At 49.1% G+C, this 14916-nt stretch overlaps 1 protein-coding gene across 7 annotated transcripts in view; it reads left to right on the top strand.

Moving 5' to 3' along the window:
- The window catches only part of ST3GAL3 (ST3 beta-galactoside alpha-2,3-sialyltransferase 3), a 128428-nt gene that overhangs the window by 67370 nt on the left and 46142 nt on the right, over nt 1-14916 (top strand). For 4 of the 7 annotated variants that reach the window (XM_074266157.1, XM_074266160.1, XM_074266159.1 and 1 more), the window contains one exon: nt 9794-9886. The exons of the other annotated variants lie outside the window; for them this stretch is intronic. In XM_074266157.1, the coding sequence (XP_074122258.1) occupies nt 9794-9886 (93 nt within the window). The remainder of the gene's footprint in view (nt 1-9793; nt 9887-14916) is intronic. 7 annotated transcript variants of the gene reach the window in all.

Below are 14916 nucleotides of genomic sequence, written 5' to 3'. Positions count from 1 at the left end.
GCCACTGCCCAGGCCAGAGCCCTGGGCCAGCTGGACCCTTTTACACAGAGGTTTGGACGGTCCAGAAGGCCAAGGGCAGCCTCTGTGCCTCAGGGCCTAGAGCTATAGGAGAAGAGGGAGCCCAGAGCCACGGCTGATACCGTGAAATAAATGGGTGGGGGGGAACTGACAGGCCAAGGCCTCCTGCCTGGGGGAGCCAGTGCCTGCTGGAGCTGCTGTCCCGCCCAGGAAGGCCTTCTCACTGTGTCTGTCATTACTGAGTGGCCAGGCCCTGTGGGCCTTGCTGCTTGTTCCTGACTCCCAGATCTCTGAGCTGGAGCTGCACGAGAGGGCTTGGGACTCAGGGCAAGAATGGAGGATGTGTAGAACTGGGTTGATTCATCAAGGCACTGCAGTCAGAAAGGGAGAAAAAGGGAGGCCAGAACAGCACCCATTATTTGAGAAATGGTTGATGGTGGAGGCAGAGGGAGAGTCTGGACTTGGTGAAGGGGAGCAAGAGGCTCAACTTCCCCACTGTAATTGGTCAGTCAACAAGCATTTATTAAGCACCTACTGTGTGCTAGGCATCATGTTCAGCAGGAGGAATAGGGGAAGAGAGTAAGCCTTTACATAGCACCTACAATGTACTAAACACCATGCTAAGTGCTCTTTACAAATATCTCATTTGGTCCTCACAATAACCCAGTGCTATTATTATCATCCTCATTTTCCAGCTGAGAAAAGTGAGGCAAACAGAGACTGACTTTTCCAGGGTCACAAAGCTAGTGAATGTCAGAATCCAGATTTGAACTCAGGACTTCCTGATTTCAGGCCCAGCATGGTCTCCACTGGGCCACCAGCTGTCTCTGTACAAAGACAGGGTGTGGGGGTATACTGGAAGGTACAGTTGGGCAGCCAGGGATGCATGTGCTCAAGGGCACGGGCCAGTCTCCCAGAGAGTCAAGGAGGAAGGGAAGCTTGTTAGTCGTGGTTAGGGTTTCCAGTGGGAAGGGCAGGCAGACCTGAAGTGGTCTGTGGAGGAGCGGGGCTGGGCTCCCCGGAGGAGGCAGCTGGGGATCTAGCCTCAATGGGATCAGGGAAGGGAAGGGTGCTGGGAGATTGCCGGTCCAAGGGCAGGAGTCCAGGCAGAGGGCAGTTAGGGAGGGCAGCTCCACTGCTAATGCTAAATGTTTCCGGCCGGCTCTGTGGTGCCCGGAGATCAGAGGGCACAGCAGATGGGACAGATGGAAGTCTGCTGTGGGATGTGACAGCCAAGAAATCCATGACCACGAGTAGGCCCAAGAAGCCATAGTTTCCAGGAATAGGGCAGTGATGGGCCCACAGCGCCGTGCCCACGCCAAGCCATCGAAACATGCTCAGTGTAAAGATACTGATCTGCCGGAAAGACCCCAGAGCAGACCACCGGCTGGGGAAGGGCTTTGGGAGCACGCTAGCTGATGATTGGCCAGGGGATGAGACAAATGTCCCGAAATGTTTGAAAGGCTGCCAGGTGGAGGGAGGGTGAGCCTGGCACTGTCCTGCCTCTGGGAGCAGAACCAGGAGCAGTGGGTGGAAGCTGAGAGGAAGGGAACCAAGGCTGGATGTCAGCTTCCTTACAATCCGATCCCTGAGGGCTGTGAGCTACCTTTCTGCTGGACTGGCTGACCCCAGGAGGGCCACGTGGAGACAGGGTGGGATGTGATGCCTTGGAGGCCTCTGCCAGCTATTGACCAGGAAGGTGAGATCAACTCGGGCTTGAAGAGGTATTTGTAGACAAGCAAGAATAGCTGTGTGTGACCCACAATAGAGAGCCTGCAAAAGTGGCTCAAAAGTGAGTCGTGGCAGGAAGGCTGAAAAACCCAGGGACGTGTGGCCTGGAGGGCCAAGTGACGCAGCAGAGGGTCCCTCTGAGAGGGGGTGGCCCTTGTCTGGAAGGGTCTTCTGACAGGCAGCTTTGGTGTCCCTCCCCCCTCGCTCCTATGTTATACCTTGGGGAGGAGCTGTCAGCTGGGAGGCTGGTGTTCAGACCCTCTGAGGTCCTGTTCCTTTGCTTTCTGACCCTCCCCCGGGGCTCCTGGCCTGCCCGTTGCCCTGCAGCCTGGCCGGCCTGGCCATCTCTAAGGAGAAAGTCAGATTGCAGGCCAAGAGCCTGGTGGGCCACTCCCCATAGTCTGCCTGCCCACCGGCCCCTTTGTCAGCCTCTCTGTGGCACTGGGGGCTTTCTCAAGGCCTTTTGGGAAGAGAGTGCTTGGTTTTGACTTCTGCCTGGCTTTTGTCAAACCCAGCTTTCCTCACATCCCAGTCCTATGCAAGATTTTATAGACTCCTTCCCCTAGTTCCCTCCTGGGAGCCTGGGCTGCCCCACTGTGAGCAGGAACAGAACAGGGCACTCCATCCACTCTTCTTTCCTTCTCTCTCCTCACTTACCTCCCTTCTCCCTTTTCTCTCCTTCCTCCTCCTTCCCCCCCCCTCTCTCTTTCCCTTTTCTTCCCTCCTCTCTCCCTTGCCACTTTCCTCCTTTCCCCTTCCCTCTCTTCTTTCCTTTCTCAGCCTCCTCTCTCCTGCCCTTTCCCCTCTGCCTCCTCTTTTTCTCTTCCTCTTTCCTCTCTTCCTCCCTCCCTCTCCCATCTCCTCCCTCTCTCCCTCCTTTTCTCTCTCTCCTGCCTTCCTTGTCTTCCTCTTTCCTTTCTCTTCTCCATCCCCCCAAAGCCTGACTTGCCCTTTTATGGAACAGATGCTGCCTTTGGAAGCCTGGGGGCTGACTCCCTTTGTTCCCTTGCTCACAGGCTCCTGGTCTGTTTCCTCTGGGTTTGAGTTTTGCCTCGTTAGAAAGCAGGCTCAAAGGCTTTCTCCTTGGCCCCCTGTGTGTCTGGCTGCGGCCTAGGATAGATGTTGAGGTTGGAGCCTTGAGCTGGGCCTCGGCCCCTTAGGATGGTGGATTCCCAGAGTAGCCCGTCCGGAAAGTCCTGTGGAAGACTCTAGTCAAGGCTGCACAAGATACCCCATGGCCCCCCTAAGCAGTAGGCACACGGGCTCTATATCTGCATGTGTCTAAACAGGTCACCCTATGAAGGAGTTCTAAGAGAGGGAGGCATGAGCTGCTCTGGGTCCCAGTAGTTGCGAGGAGCCAAGGGGGCCAGCTCAGAGACTAGGAGGGGTAGGACAGAGGAGTGGGGGAGCCCAGGGCCAAGGCCACATGAGAGGAGAGGAGATGGAGTGTGGGGGGCAGAGGACATGGCGCAGATTGCAGCTTGGGTCCTCCCACAAGTCCAAAGCATGTGAGCCGTGGGCTGGGAGGACCCCCATGGAGGGAGCCATCAGTTCTCCACTGGCTTTGTGTAACTGTTCTTCCCGCTGAGGGTGGGCCTCCCCCCCTGGGCTGAGGCTCATCTCCGTCTCCCTGCTGCCCGGCACTCCTAGAGGCGTCAGTCCTGAAAGATGGGCCCCAGCTTGGGGTCAAGACAGGTGCTCGGCGCCTCCCAAAGGCAGCCCAGGCCACCTCCTCCTCCTGCCTGGTTGGGGCCTGGCTTACTCTCCACCTGCTCTGTCCATGCCAGACAGTTGTTGGACAGGCTCCATGGGGCATCTGTCCAGGTATGTGCTGAGCTCTGGGCAGCAGGCTTCCTTGTCCGCTTGGTCTTTCCTGCGTGGATGGAAACTCCTCTGCCTGTGTCCAGATCTCTTCCAGGAATCTCAGTGGGGTTATGCCGTGCCATCTGCACCCAGCAGGGGCCCCCGCATCCACAAGAATGCTGCCCAGAGTTCAGCCTGAAGAGAGAGATTCTGGAAGGATGGGCAGGAGCCCGCTGGGAAAGGTCCTTATGCACCAAACTGGAAAGTGTGTTTTATCCTGGAGCTGAGAGGGAGTCCCCGGACCCCGGGAAGTTTTCTTCTGTGATTTCCCAAGATGTCGTGTTCAGATTCCTTTGCTTTTTCTAAAATTTCTGGGATGTCAATAATTCTGAAATTGCTCTTTCAGCCTACTCTCTAAGTTAGTCTCTTGGTAACTGAGTATTTTAGTAAGATTGGTCATAACTCTAATTTCCTTTTAAAAATTTTTATTGATGCTTGTTTTTATACCATAGTCATTTAAAAAAAGTAATTAAGCAAAAGTAAAGGGGACAATGTAGGCAACATTTTGCATCTATTGTCCCCCACCTCCCTACAGAGAGCAGAGAAGTACACTGCTTCTGTTCTCCAGGCCTTAGCATAATCAAAGTTTGGTTTTGGTCAGTGTGACTGGATTTGCTAAGCACTGACCTTTTTCTCCTCTTCCTCCTTTTTTTCTTCTTTCTCTTCCTCTTCCTCTACCTTTTCCTCCTCTTCCTTCTCCTCCCTCTTCCTCCTCTTCCTTCTCCTCCTCTTCTCCTTCTTCCTCTTCCTTCTCCCTTTTCTTCTTCCTCTTTCTCCTCTTCCTTCTGTTCCTCCTCCTCTTTATCTTTTCCCTCTCCTCTTCCTCTTCCTTCTTCTCTTCTTTCCTTCCTCCTCCTCCTCTCTCTCCTCCTTTTTGTCTTCTTGACTATATGGACTAGAGGTGGTGCAAGGGCTACCAGAGCTCGGATAGATATGGGAATGGGTTTCCCATTCGCTGACTTGTCTAAGTTGGAGCCAGGATTTGACCTGAAATTTTGCTGACTTCAAGCCCCAAACTCGGTCCCTTCTCCTTGAATGAATCATAGGGTTTCCTGCTCCTCTGTTCCCTACCCAAGAACTGGGTCCAGTCTGCTGCTGTCGGGTCTGTTGGTGGCCAAATGTCTTTTTTCTCCATCCTGACTGTCTTCATGAGCACTCCGGCCCAGTCTCTCTTTGCTCACCTTTGCTCCCTCCGTCTTCCGCCTGTGTTTAGTCCTCCCCGGTGCCTTCCTTGAGAGAGGCCTTCAGTTCTGCTCTGAGAGCTTTCTCATTCGGTTTGGAGGATTCTGCACTTGGCTTTTCTTGGCTCATTTAAGTTGATGCTGATTTTACTTTCCCACAAGGCATTTTGGGGTTTTCTTTGGTGCATTGCTGATTGAGGGATGTCTGAAGCAGTAGACTCCCAGAACCTTCTCGCTCCAATGTCTTCAAGATTTTCCAGCTAAGGCCTGCTTTTGGGCTTACAGGATAGTGACCCCCCCAAATTGCAGAGCAGAGCAGACCCTCTCCCCTCATCCTATTACCAGACTCCTTTGCCTTCTTCATTCTCATTTCAGATTCTAAGCCAATTAGAGTTGTTCTGCACAATCTTATTAATTAATCAGTTAGCACTGAGCCGTCACTGAAGTTTATTAAACAAACTGAAAAAACGTTTTCCCTAGAAGCTTTTGTTCATTTTCTTTTCTCAAATAGCTTAATCTCATAAACTGAAACAAACATCAGTGTTGCTGGATGTGCAGTTTATTTGCAGTGTGACAACAAAGGACATCAGTCATATCATAATCACAATTAAGTTGAGCACTTACATGTTTCCTCTGTCATATTTAAATACCTCAACCATGTATCACAGTGAGAAAGATCAGTGAGAGTCACTTCTGAATAGTAACTGCTGACTTCTTAATTCTGGAAACGGACTCCCACCATTCATCTCTCTGAGGATTTCAGGCAAAGGCTCTTGAGGATGCTCTTGAAGGTGTCTCTTCCCTAGGATGAAAGTTAAATGAGTCCCTTCTCTCTGTCCTCAGTGTCTCCTGAGTTACAACAGTTTGTACCTTTTTAATGCTAGTTAAATTGCCTCTCTCCCACCATTGCATTTCTTCCTGAAGATCTAGGAAGAAGATCCAGTCTTTGTGGGAATGAAGTTCCCTCAGAGGCAAGGGTCACACTAATAAGACAAGTCCACAGAAAACCTCAGAGCCCTGGACCTGCAGAATTGGCAGAGTCCTCTGAGGTCTGCTTAGCCCGGCATCTGCCCAAAGAATGATTACCAGATTTATATTACCGAGTCAAAAGGTCAGCCAGTGCCTTCTTATTTTTTTGTGTGTATAAAATTGCTTTACTAATGTAAATAACTTAGGTTAAAGCGATATGGTTAAAATGAAGGAAAATAACAAAACTTTTTTCTTCTATTTTCTTTTCAAGAACCTGATTACTGGCATTTCCTTTCCATTTTTATCATCTTCAGATCTAATCTTTTAAATTATATACATTTTCTTTTTTCTAGTAAATTTAGTTATTTTTAATGTACATTGCTTTATGAATCATGTTGGGAGAGAAAAATCAGAGCAAAATGGAAAAACCATGGGGGAGAGGAAAAAAAAACCAGGAAAAAAAGTGAACATAGCATGTGCTGATTTATATTCAACCATCTTATCTTTTTCTAGATGCAGATGGCATTGTCTGTCCAAAGTCTGTTGGGATTTCCTAGGATCACTTAATCACAGAGAAGAACCAACTCTTTCATAACCAATCATTGCACATTCTTGCTGTTATTGTGTACAATGTATTCCTGGTTCTGCTTGTTTCGCTCAGCATCAATTCATGTTAATTTTTCCAGGCCTTTCTATAACCAGCTTGTTCATTTTTCATAGAACAATAATGTTCCATTACTTTCATATACTGCAACTTGTCCATCCATTCTCCCACTGATGGGCCTCTACTCATTTTCTAGTTCTTTGTCACCACAAAACAGCTGCTACAAACATTTTTGCACATGGGGGTTCTTTTTCCTCCTTTATGATTTCCTTGAGCTACAGACCCGGTAATGGCATTGCTGGGTCAAAGGGTGTGCAGAATTCTATAGCCTTTTGGGCATCATTCTAAATTGCTCTCCAGAATAGTTGGATCATTTCACAACTCCACCAACAATGCATCAGTGTCTTAGTTTTCCCACATTTCCTTCCAACATTTCTCATTATCTTTTCCTTTCATCTTAGCCAATCTCAAAGGTGTGAGGTGGTACCTCAAAGTTATTTTAATTTGCATTTCTCTAACCAATAGTGATTTAGAACATTATAGATGGCTTTAATTGGTCATCTGAAAATTGTCTGTTTGTATCCTTTGACCTTTTATCATTTGGGGATTGACTTATATTCTTATAAGTTTGACACAGTTCTTGATATATTTTAGAAATGGGTCTTTCATCCGAAACATAGTGTCTTTTTAAATACCTTAAGCAATGTGGCCAGATAATGTGACAGGAGATGGCCCTCTCCTTTGGGCTGATTAGCTCCTGGATTCCTGGGCATAGAGACACATCTTCATTCTAACTTCAGTGTTTATCAATAGTCTATAAGCCACAGGGAAACCCTGATACTTAACCAAATACAAAGAGACATGTAGAAGACAATTGGCTAGTTAAAGATCTGGGAGTTTAGGTGGACTGTAAGCTCAATATGAGGTAGCAGTGTGAAGCTGTAGCCAAAAAAACCCCTAATGGGATCTTGGGCTTCTCTGAGGGAGGTACAACTTCAAGAAAGCCCCGGTGTCGTTTGCCTATTGAGTTCAGTCAGTCAGCAAGCATTAAGCACAGACTGTGTGCCAAACACTCTATTAGGTCCCTGTGGTGAGACTCCATGCTAATAGCTATGTACATAAGAGAGATGATAATAATAATAAATAATATTTATCTAGAGCTTTCAGACTTGCAAAGGGTTTCGATTGTACCTGCACTGTAAACCTGGCCTCTCACTTTTAAAAGAACATTGCTCATCAGTGGAGTCCACTAGGTCGGCAGCCAGAGTGGCAGAGCCCCTCCCCTATGAGTCACCTCTGGGTGGGCTCCCTTTCTGTGTTATCCTTCCCATGAGAGTGTAAGCTTCTTGGGGACAGGGACTGTCTTTTTCTTATTAGTATCCCCCAGTTCTCAGCGCAATGCCTGGCCCCTACAGTAGGAGCTTACTGATTATTGAACCGAATTAGTGAGAGCTGGGCCATTTCCTTTTTGTCTTTGCTCCCTCAGTGCCAACACAGGATCAGGTTCCAGATTCGTGTTCGTTCAGTGAATCTGTGTTGTTCCTGTAGCCGCAGATCTGGGGGCCTTGTCCCTTGGGGCCTAGGAGGGGGACAATGGATCTGTGATGTGGGATCCAGCGGATGCTCTGTCAAGGACAAGAGCCAAGCATCTGGGGTGGCCTTGGACATCCTCAGCAGCCTGTGGCATTTTGGACTTGGGCCTGCCAATGAAATGCTCCCTGTTCAGAGACTTTTGTGGTTTGGGTTACAGATGGCCTGGGGGTCCCGCACCCGTGCAGGGGCTGCTGTGGGGAGTGATTCAGCCGGCCCAACACTCCCCCTATTCTTCTCCTGCACAGGCGGTGTGGCTCATGGCAGTGGCATTTTAATTGAGGAATGGCCTTGACTTTGCCTGTTTGTTGTCGAAGAGGCCAGAGGGGGCACTTCTTTGTGGAGGAGGCCTTCTGGACCCCCCCGGGATGCCAGGATGAGGAGAGGAGGGAGTTGGGCCTGCCTCATCCCCTTCACTACCTCTGGGGACTAAAGTCTGCTGACCCCTGGCCTTTGACTCGGGCTGCGTGTCCAGCCCAGCAATAACGAGCCCCGCACTGGAGGGGACGGGGCCCCTCTGAGACAGACTGATTTCTCTCCCGTGTGCCTTCCCTCTTGTAGGGATAGAGTTAGGACGGCAGCAGAGAAGGCTTCGGGGCGGTCCGATTTCAGGAACCCGTCTACCTTCTGGGGTGCAGTATATGGGGCTGGGGCCTGAACTCAAATCCCACCTTCCCCACTTAGTGGCTGTGTGAGCTTCACAAGCCACTTCATGGCTGCCTGCTTCAGTATCCTCAACTGTAAAATGGGGATAATAATGGCCCTTATTTCTCAGAGTTGTAAGGATCAAATGAGATAATTGTGAAATTTTTAGCCCAGTTGCAGAGAACATGGTAGGCATTTCATGAATGCTTTCTTCCTTCTCATTCCCCCTTCCTGTGACAGCCTCTCTGACCTCAGCAGCCCAAGCCCTCAGGGGCTCCCAGAGGCCCCTGGCACACAATGGCAACATCTTCTGCACCCCCCTGGAGAGAGCTCTCGGGGTGTGTGGCCTCTGGACCTCAGGAGGGCTCGAGCAGCCCCTGGCTGTGCCCTCTACAAGATGGCGAGGCCCTCATGGTGCTCCTGCATAAGCCAGTGCCAAACTGTGGGGTTTCTCCGGAAGTGCCCTTTTGCACTGAGCAGAGGCTGCAGCCCTGCCATTCTGTCTGGAGGAGGCTGCAGGGATCCTGCCCGAGACAGGCCTTGGGCCTGGTGGAAGCCCTTTTCTCCGGCAGGCTCCTGTCTCTAGCCTAGGGAAGAAAGTTCCCCACTCCCGTTGACTCAGAGCTATAGTGATGTCCCAATGGCTGCCCTTCGGGAAGATTTTCAGCCCAGAAATGCCCTTGTTTCGAGCCCTAGGTCCACGGGGCTGCCCCTCCATCCTTCCCATCCGCCCCCAAACTGCGCCTTCTTCTGGCATGGTCACGCTCGCTGCAGTGGGAACGGTGTCTCTGGCTCCCTTTGTGATTGCCGGAGCGTCCCTTCATCTCCCCCCCTCCCCCGCCCCTGCCCCCGCTTCTCCCCCCAGGCCTTTAGAAAGTGTCTGAGGTTACATGTGGACTCAGGTCTCCCTGGCCCCAGGTGCTCCTCCACCTGTCTGCCAGAAAGGGGTGAACCTCCTGGAAGTATTCAGGTAGAGGCCAGGGCCCCTTATCAGGGACAGGGGCAGGTATTTAGCTCATACTCTGGGGTCCTTCGCTAGCATCTTTCAGGGGGAGGGGACCTCTCCAGGCTGGAGACAGTCCAGGATTCTCCTTTTTGAAGGACCAGATGGAGGGCGATGGAGAGGGGGCGTGCTGGGGGAGGAGCGGGGAGGGCGCTGGGCCTGCTAACTCCGGCTCCTTTTCCCCCACAGGCCTGCAGAGTTAGCCACCAAGTATGCCAACTTGTCAGACGGGGCTTGCAAGCCTGGCTACGCATCTGCCCTGATGACCGCCATCTTCCCTAAGTAAGTGCCCTCTGCCCCCCCAGACCCGCTGGCTTGGCTGGGGGCACAGAGCCAATGACTTCCCAACAACACAGCCTCTGGGGAGCCTGGCCAAAAATGCAGCCCAATCTTTGGGTATAATGACCTATCCCAGGCTGCTCTCTGCCCCGCGGGCCTTCCAGGCTTCCCTCCCCCAGGTTTGGTAGGATGGAAATAAAGGCTGTGGTGAGGAGGTGGGGCCAGAGGGGCAGCCCGGGAGGTGAGGTGCCCATGGCCACCCTGAGAAACCACCCAAGTCCTGGTCAGCACAACTGTTTGGTCAGACCTTGTTCACAGGCCCTCTGGATAGATTGACTGCTCTGTCCCTGAACATACTCTCTGAAAGCAATCGGTGGAGGGCAGGGGGCAGAAGGCAGGGGGCAGGTCTGCCTGCTGGCAACTGACTTGGCTTCTTAGTCAGGCTCCCACCAGGGCTCCTTCTGGGCCTCATACACTGTCTGGCCTTGGAGCAGGGTAGAGGCCAGGGAAAGGAAAGTAGCCTGGGTTGGGGTCCCAGCCACTCTCCTGAGAGGGGATGCTACAGAAAGAGGGCTCAAGCCAGGGAATCAGGGGCAGGGCGGGGAAGCATGTCCCCTGGTGACCCAAGCAGGGAGGAGGCTGCCCTGTCTGGCCTTGGCTTCTCCAGAGGCTCTGCCTGGCCCCTCCTCCCTCACTGCAGATCCTCGACCTCCCTGCTAGGCCTTGTGTCCACGTGGGCCTGGGAGGCCTTTCTAACCCTCTTGTTCCATGCACCATCTGGTGGTCAGATGGCCCGGGGAGACATTGTCCTCAGGGGCTCGAATTGGCAAGTGGGAGTCACGTGCCTTTGTGACCAGTCAGCCCAGGCGCTAGTGGTCCATGGCACAGAGAGCCTGGCGACCTCTGTGCAGGGCAGCTCCAGCTGTTGCTCCCCAGGAACTTGAGACCCTGAACCCCGACCTGTGTGGGGTCAGATAAAAGCCAGGGGCCCCTGAGTGCTATGGCCGTGGCCGGCTGCCCACGTGGTGCCTCTGTGAGAACTGGGTTGAGCCTGCTGTGCCAGGATGGGAGGTGGGGCCTATGGGGACAGGTGAGTGCCATAGAGATGGCCCTGGAGGCCCTTCAGCCTGTGGCAGCCACGTCTGCAGCCTGGCATTATGGCCACTGGCTTGTGCTTGCAGCCTGGAGTGAGCAACCACATATTGCTCATCACCTGGCTTACTGGAGGAGGGGGAAAAGCTGCTCCCTGCCCCTGCGAGGCCCCTTTGCTAAGCAAAGGAGCAGTAGGGAAGAGGCTGAGGGCCCGCGGGCTGGAGGGAGAGACCACAAAGCACCTCATCCTTCTGGGCCAGGAAAGTGATAGCGGGCCAGAAGCACGGCGCCGCTGCCTCCAGGAGACAAAGCCCACTGCTGGACTGGCACCGAGCTCAGGGCCTTGTCGGGTGGGGGAAGCCAGAGCAATTGGAGAGCCGGTTCAGAGAGCCGGTTCTGAGCGCCAAGAACCCCCAAATCACAAGCAGCCTGGGAAGTCCATAGTTCCCCCCCCCTCCCCGGTCTTTGGGGTCATGGCCAGTCCCTGCCTTAGGTCAGGTCCTGCAAGGTCTCCCTCAATGCAGCCATTTACTTTCTTTTTAGGAAAGCAATGTAATCAAAGGAGAAAACTGGAGAAAAGGAGAGAAGGAGCAGGGAAGGGGGGAGGAAGAGAAGGTCAAGGAGGGAGAGGGGAAGAAGGAGAGACAGAGGGAGGAGAAAGACAGAAGGGGAAAGGAGAGGAGGAGAAGTAGTATAGAGAAAGGGGGAAAAATGAAAAGAAAAGAAGAAGGGATTCTGGAGGACTCATTCTTAGACTTTTCTCTCTAAAATTGTGGCCAGTGATTGGGGAGGAAATTTCTCCTTCTCCCACTGCTACACCAGCAGGGAAGATGCCTTAAGAAGTACGTGGAGGAGGAGACAGGGGCTCATGTGGCCTGAGAGGGAAGACCAGGGTGTCCTGGACCCGTCTCCGTGGGGCTAGGGCAGATTTTGAGTTCTCTCAGGTGGCGTGGTCTTGTCCTTGGGCCCACGAGTCAAAGTGTATTTCTGGGGCACCCCCACCCCCTCATAGCTGGTACATTTCCTGAATTTTGGTCTGGGCGGGAAGATTTCTCCATGTGAGTTCCTTGGAAGGTGAAAAGAACAGCTTGGCTTGGCTTCCGTGCAGGGTCCTGCCAATGTTAACAAGTTTTCTAGGGGACACAGAGGAAAGGGCACTGGGGCTAGAGTTAGGAAAGCCTGCACTCCAGTGTGCTTGAGTATGGGGTGCACTAGAGCCTTGTGATCTTTTTTAGGGGACATATTGTCAGCACAGCCGCCTAGGACGGAGCTGCTTGGAGGGAAGGACAAGTCAGAACTCCCTCAGCCCAGGCTCTGTTTTATACGGCTATCTGCCAGCTAACTTGAGCCCGGCCATCTGCCTCTCCTTTCTCTTTCCACCTTTCACCTTTGCTCTGGGAATAGTAATCAGAGTCCTAGCATCACTGGTACTGGAAAGGAACCCACATTCCCTCATCACTGTCTCCGGCTCCTCCCTTCCTTCCACTTGTCATCTAGCTGTTAATATGGCAGGTCTCTGATGGCAGGGAGTGCCTTGGGCCGAGTGCCTGGTGCTCAGTAAATACTTAGGAATGGACTGATCAAATGCTTGTGAAGTTAGGTTTTTGAACCAGATATTCCACAGGAGGTAGAGGCTCCCACAAAAAAAGCAATAAACAGGCCAGCTCACCTGAATTTTCCCCACTTGCCTTCTACACAATTTTAAAAGAGTGTCTCAAATTGAATTCTGGAGTGACAAAATAAAGTGAAGGCCCGGGTAAGACAATTTTCCAGCCCCAGACAATGTCGGAGATTTGCAGGAAAGTTAGTCACACCAAAGTGGTGGCTGGTCCTGGACAACCAAAGGCAGAGAAGCAGAATTTTTAAATACATCTTTCCAGATCGTAATGCAATAGAAATTACATTCAATAAAGGAGCACAGAGACATAGATTAAAACTTAATTGTAAATTAATTAATCTAATCCTAAAGAGCGAATGAGTCAAAAAACAAATCATGGAAGCAATAAAAAATTCTATTATAGAGAATGAAACCAATGGAAGAACATACCAAAATTTATTTTGCAGCAAAGCAGTACTTAGGGGGAAACTCTATTTCTAATCACATCAATAAAATAGAAATAGAACAGATCTATGTATTGGGCATACAATTAAAAAAATAGAAAAATAACAAATTAAAAATCTCCAGTCAAACGCCACATTGGAAATTCTAAAATCAAAGGAGAGATTAATAAAACTGAAAGTTAAAAAAAACAAACAAACAAACAAACAAACAAACAAAAAACTACTGAACTAATAAAACTAGGAGCTGATTTCATGGAAAAACCCCCCAACAAAACAGACAAATCATTGATTAATTTGATTTTAAAAAGTTAGAAGAAAATCAAATTTCTAGTATAAAAAAAAAATGAAAAGGATAAATGCATCACTAATGAAGAGGAAAATTGTAATGTCCGGACTAGCTCTCTGAAGGACTTTGGGATTAGCCTGAGTCCTTGGTTTTAGTGGAAGAGTGAAGGAGGCAGGAGGGCTGGTCAAAGATGGAGTCTGGAGTCTGGCATCTTCTCTTGTGTCTGTGGCTGAGAGAGCATTCTGTTTCTGAGACTCCCTTAAATACCTCAGTATGATTACATCACTACAACACTGTGGGCAACCATTGCATCACCATACTAAGCATTAAGTATATGCTTAGCTATAAGTACCTTGCTGACCTAGATTTAAGTATACCTTTTCAGAGTTTCGGCTCTCTACAGAAATTAAAGCAACCATTAGGACTTAGTTTGGTCAATTATATACTAATAAATCTGACAAGCTGGGTAAAATGGCTAGATATTTATAAAAATATAAATTCCCCATAATAACAGAAGAGAAAATAAAATACTTGAGTAACCCTATTTTAGAAAAAAAAAATGAATAAGCCATTAGTGAATTCCTTTAGAAAAAATCCCCAGGACTAGGTGGGTTCATAAGTGAATTCTACCAAACATTTAAAGAGTAATTAATTCTAATATTATATAAATTATTTGGAAAAGTAGGCCAAAAAAGAGCAAGACAAATATGATTTTGAAACCTAAAAGTAAAGGAAGAGCAAAAACAGAAAGAAAACTGTAAATCATTTTCCTTGATGAAAACGGATACAACAATTTTAAATAAAATACTAATAAGGAGATTATGGCAATATATCACAAATGACCAGGTGAGATTTATGCCAGGAATGCAGGACTGGCTCAATATTAGGAAAACTGTCGACATAATTAGCAAAACTATCGACATAATAACATCGACATGAATTCATAATTAGAAACAAAACCTGCATCTCAATAAATGCAGAAGAAAGACTTGTGACAAAATACAACATTCTTATTAAAAAAAAACATTAGAAAGCATAGGAATAAATGGAGCTTCCTTTAAAATGATAAATATTATTTAGTCATGTCTGACCCATTTGGAGTTTTTATTTTGGTAAAGATATTGGAATGGTTTGTCATTTCCTTCTCCAACTCAACTTACAGGTGAGGAAACTGAGGCAAATACAGTTAAGTGACTTATCTAGAGTCACACAGCTAATGGTCTGAATTTTAATCTGAACTCAGATCTTTTTGATTTCTGAACCAGTACTCTTAGTCCAAATCTATCTAGAATGACCTGAAAGTTTTATCTGTAGTGGGCATAAATAGAAGCTTTCACAGTAAGATCAGGAATGAAGCAAGGATGCCTATTGTTACTACAGTTATTTAATATTGTATTAGAAGGGTTAGTTGTGGCAAAAAGAGAAGAAAAAGAATTAAAATAGGTGATAAGGAAACGAAACTATTGCTTTGCAAAAAATATGATTATGTACTTGGAGAACCCTAGCGATTCAACTAAAAAACTAGTTGAAATAATTTTAGCAAAGTTGCAGGATATAAAATAAACTCACATAAATCATTAGCACTTCTTTATAT

Source organism: Sminthopsis crassicaudata, chromosome 4, assembly GCF_048593235.1.
Source record: "Sminthopsis crassicaudata isolate SCR6 chromosome 4, ASM4859323v1, whole genome shotgun sequence".
Lineage (NCBI taxonomy): Eukaryota > Metazoa > Chordata > Mammalia > Dasyuromorphia > Dasyuridae > Sminthopsis > Sminthopsis crassicaudata.
Note: the sequence above shows the minus strand (reverse complement) of the source record. Positions and strands in the feature narration are given on the sequence as shown.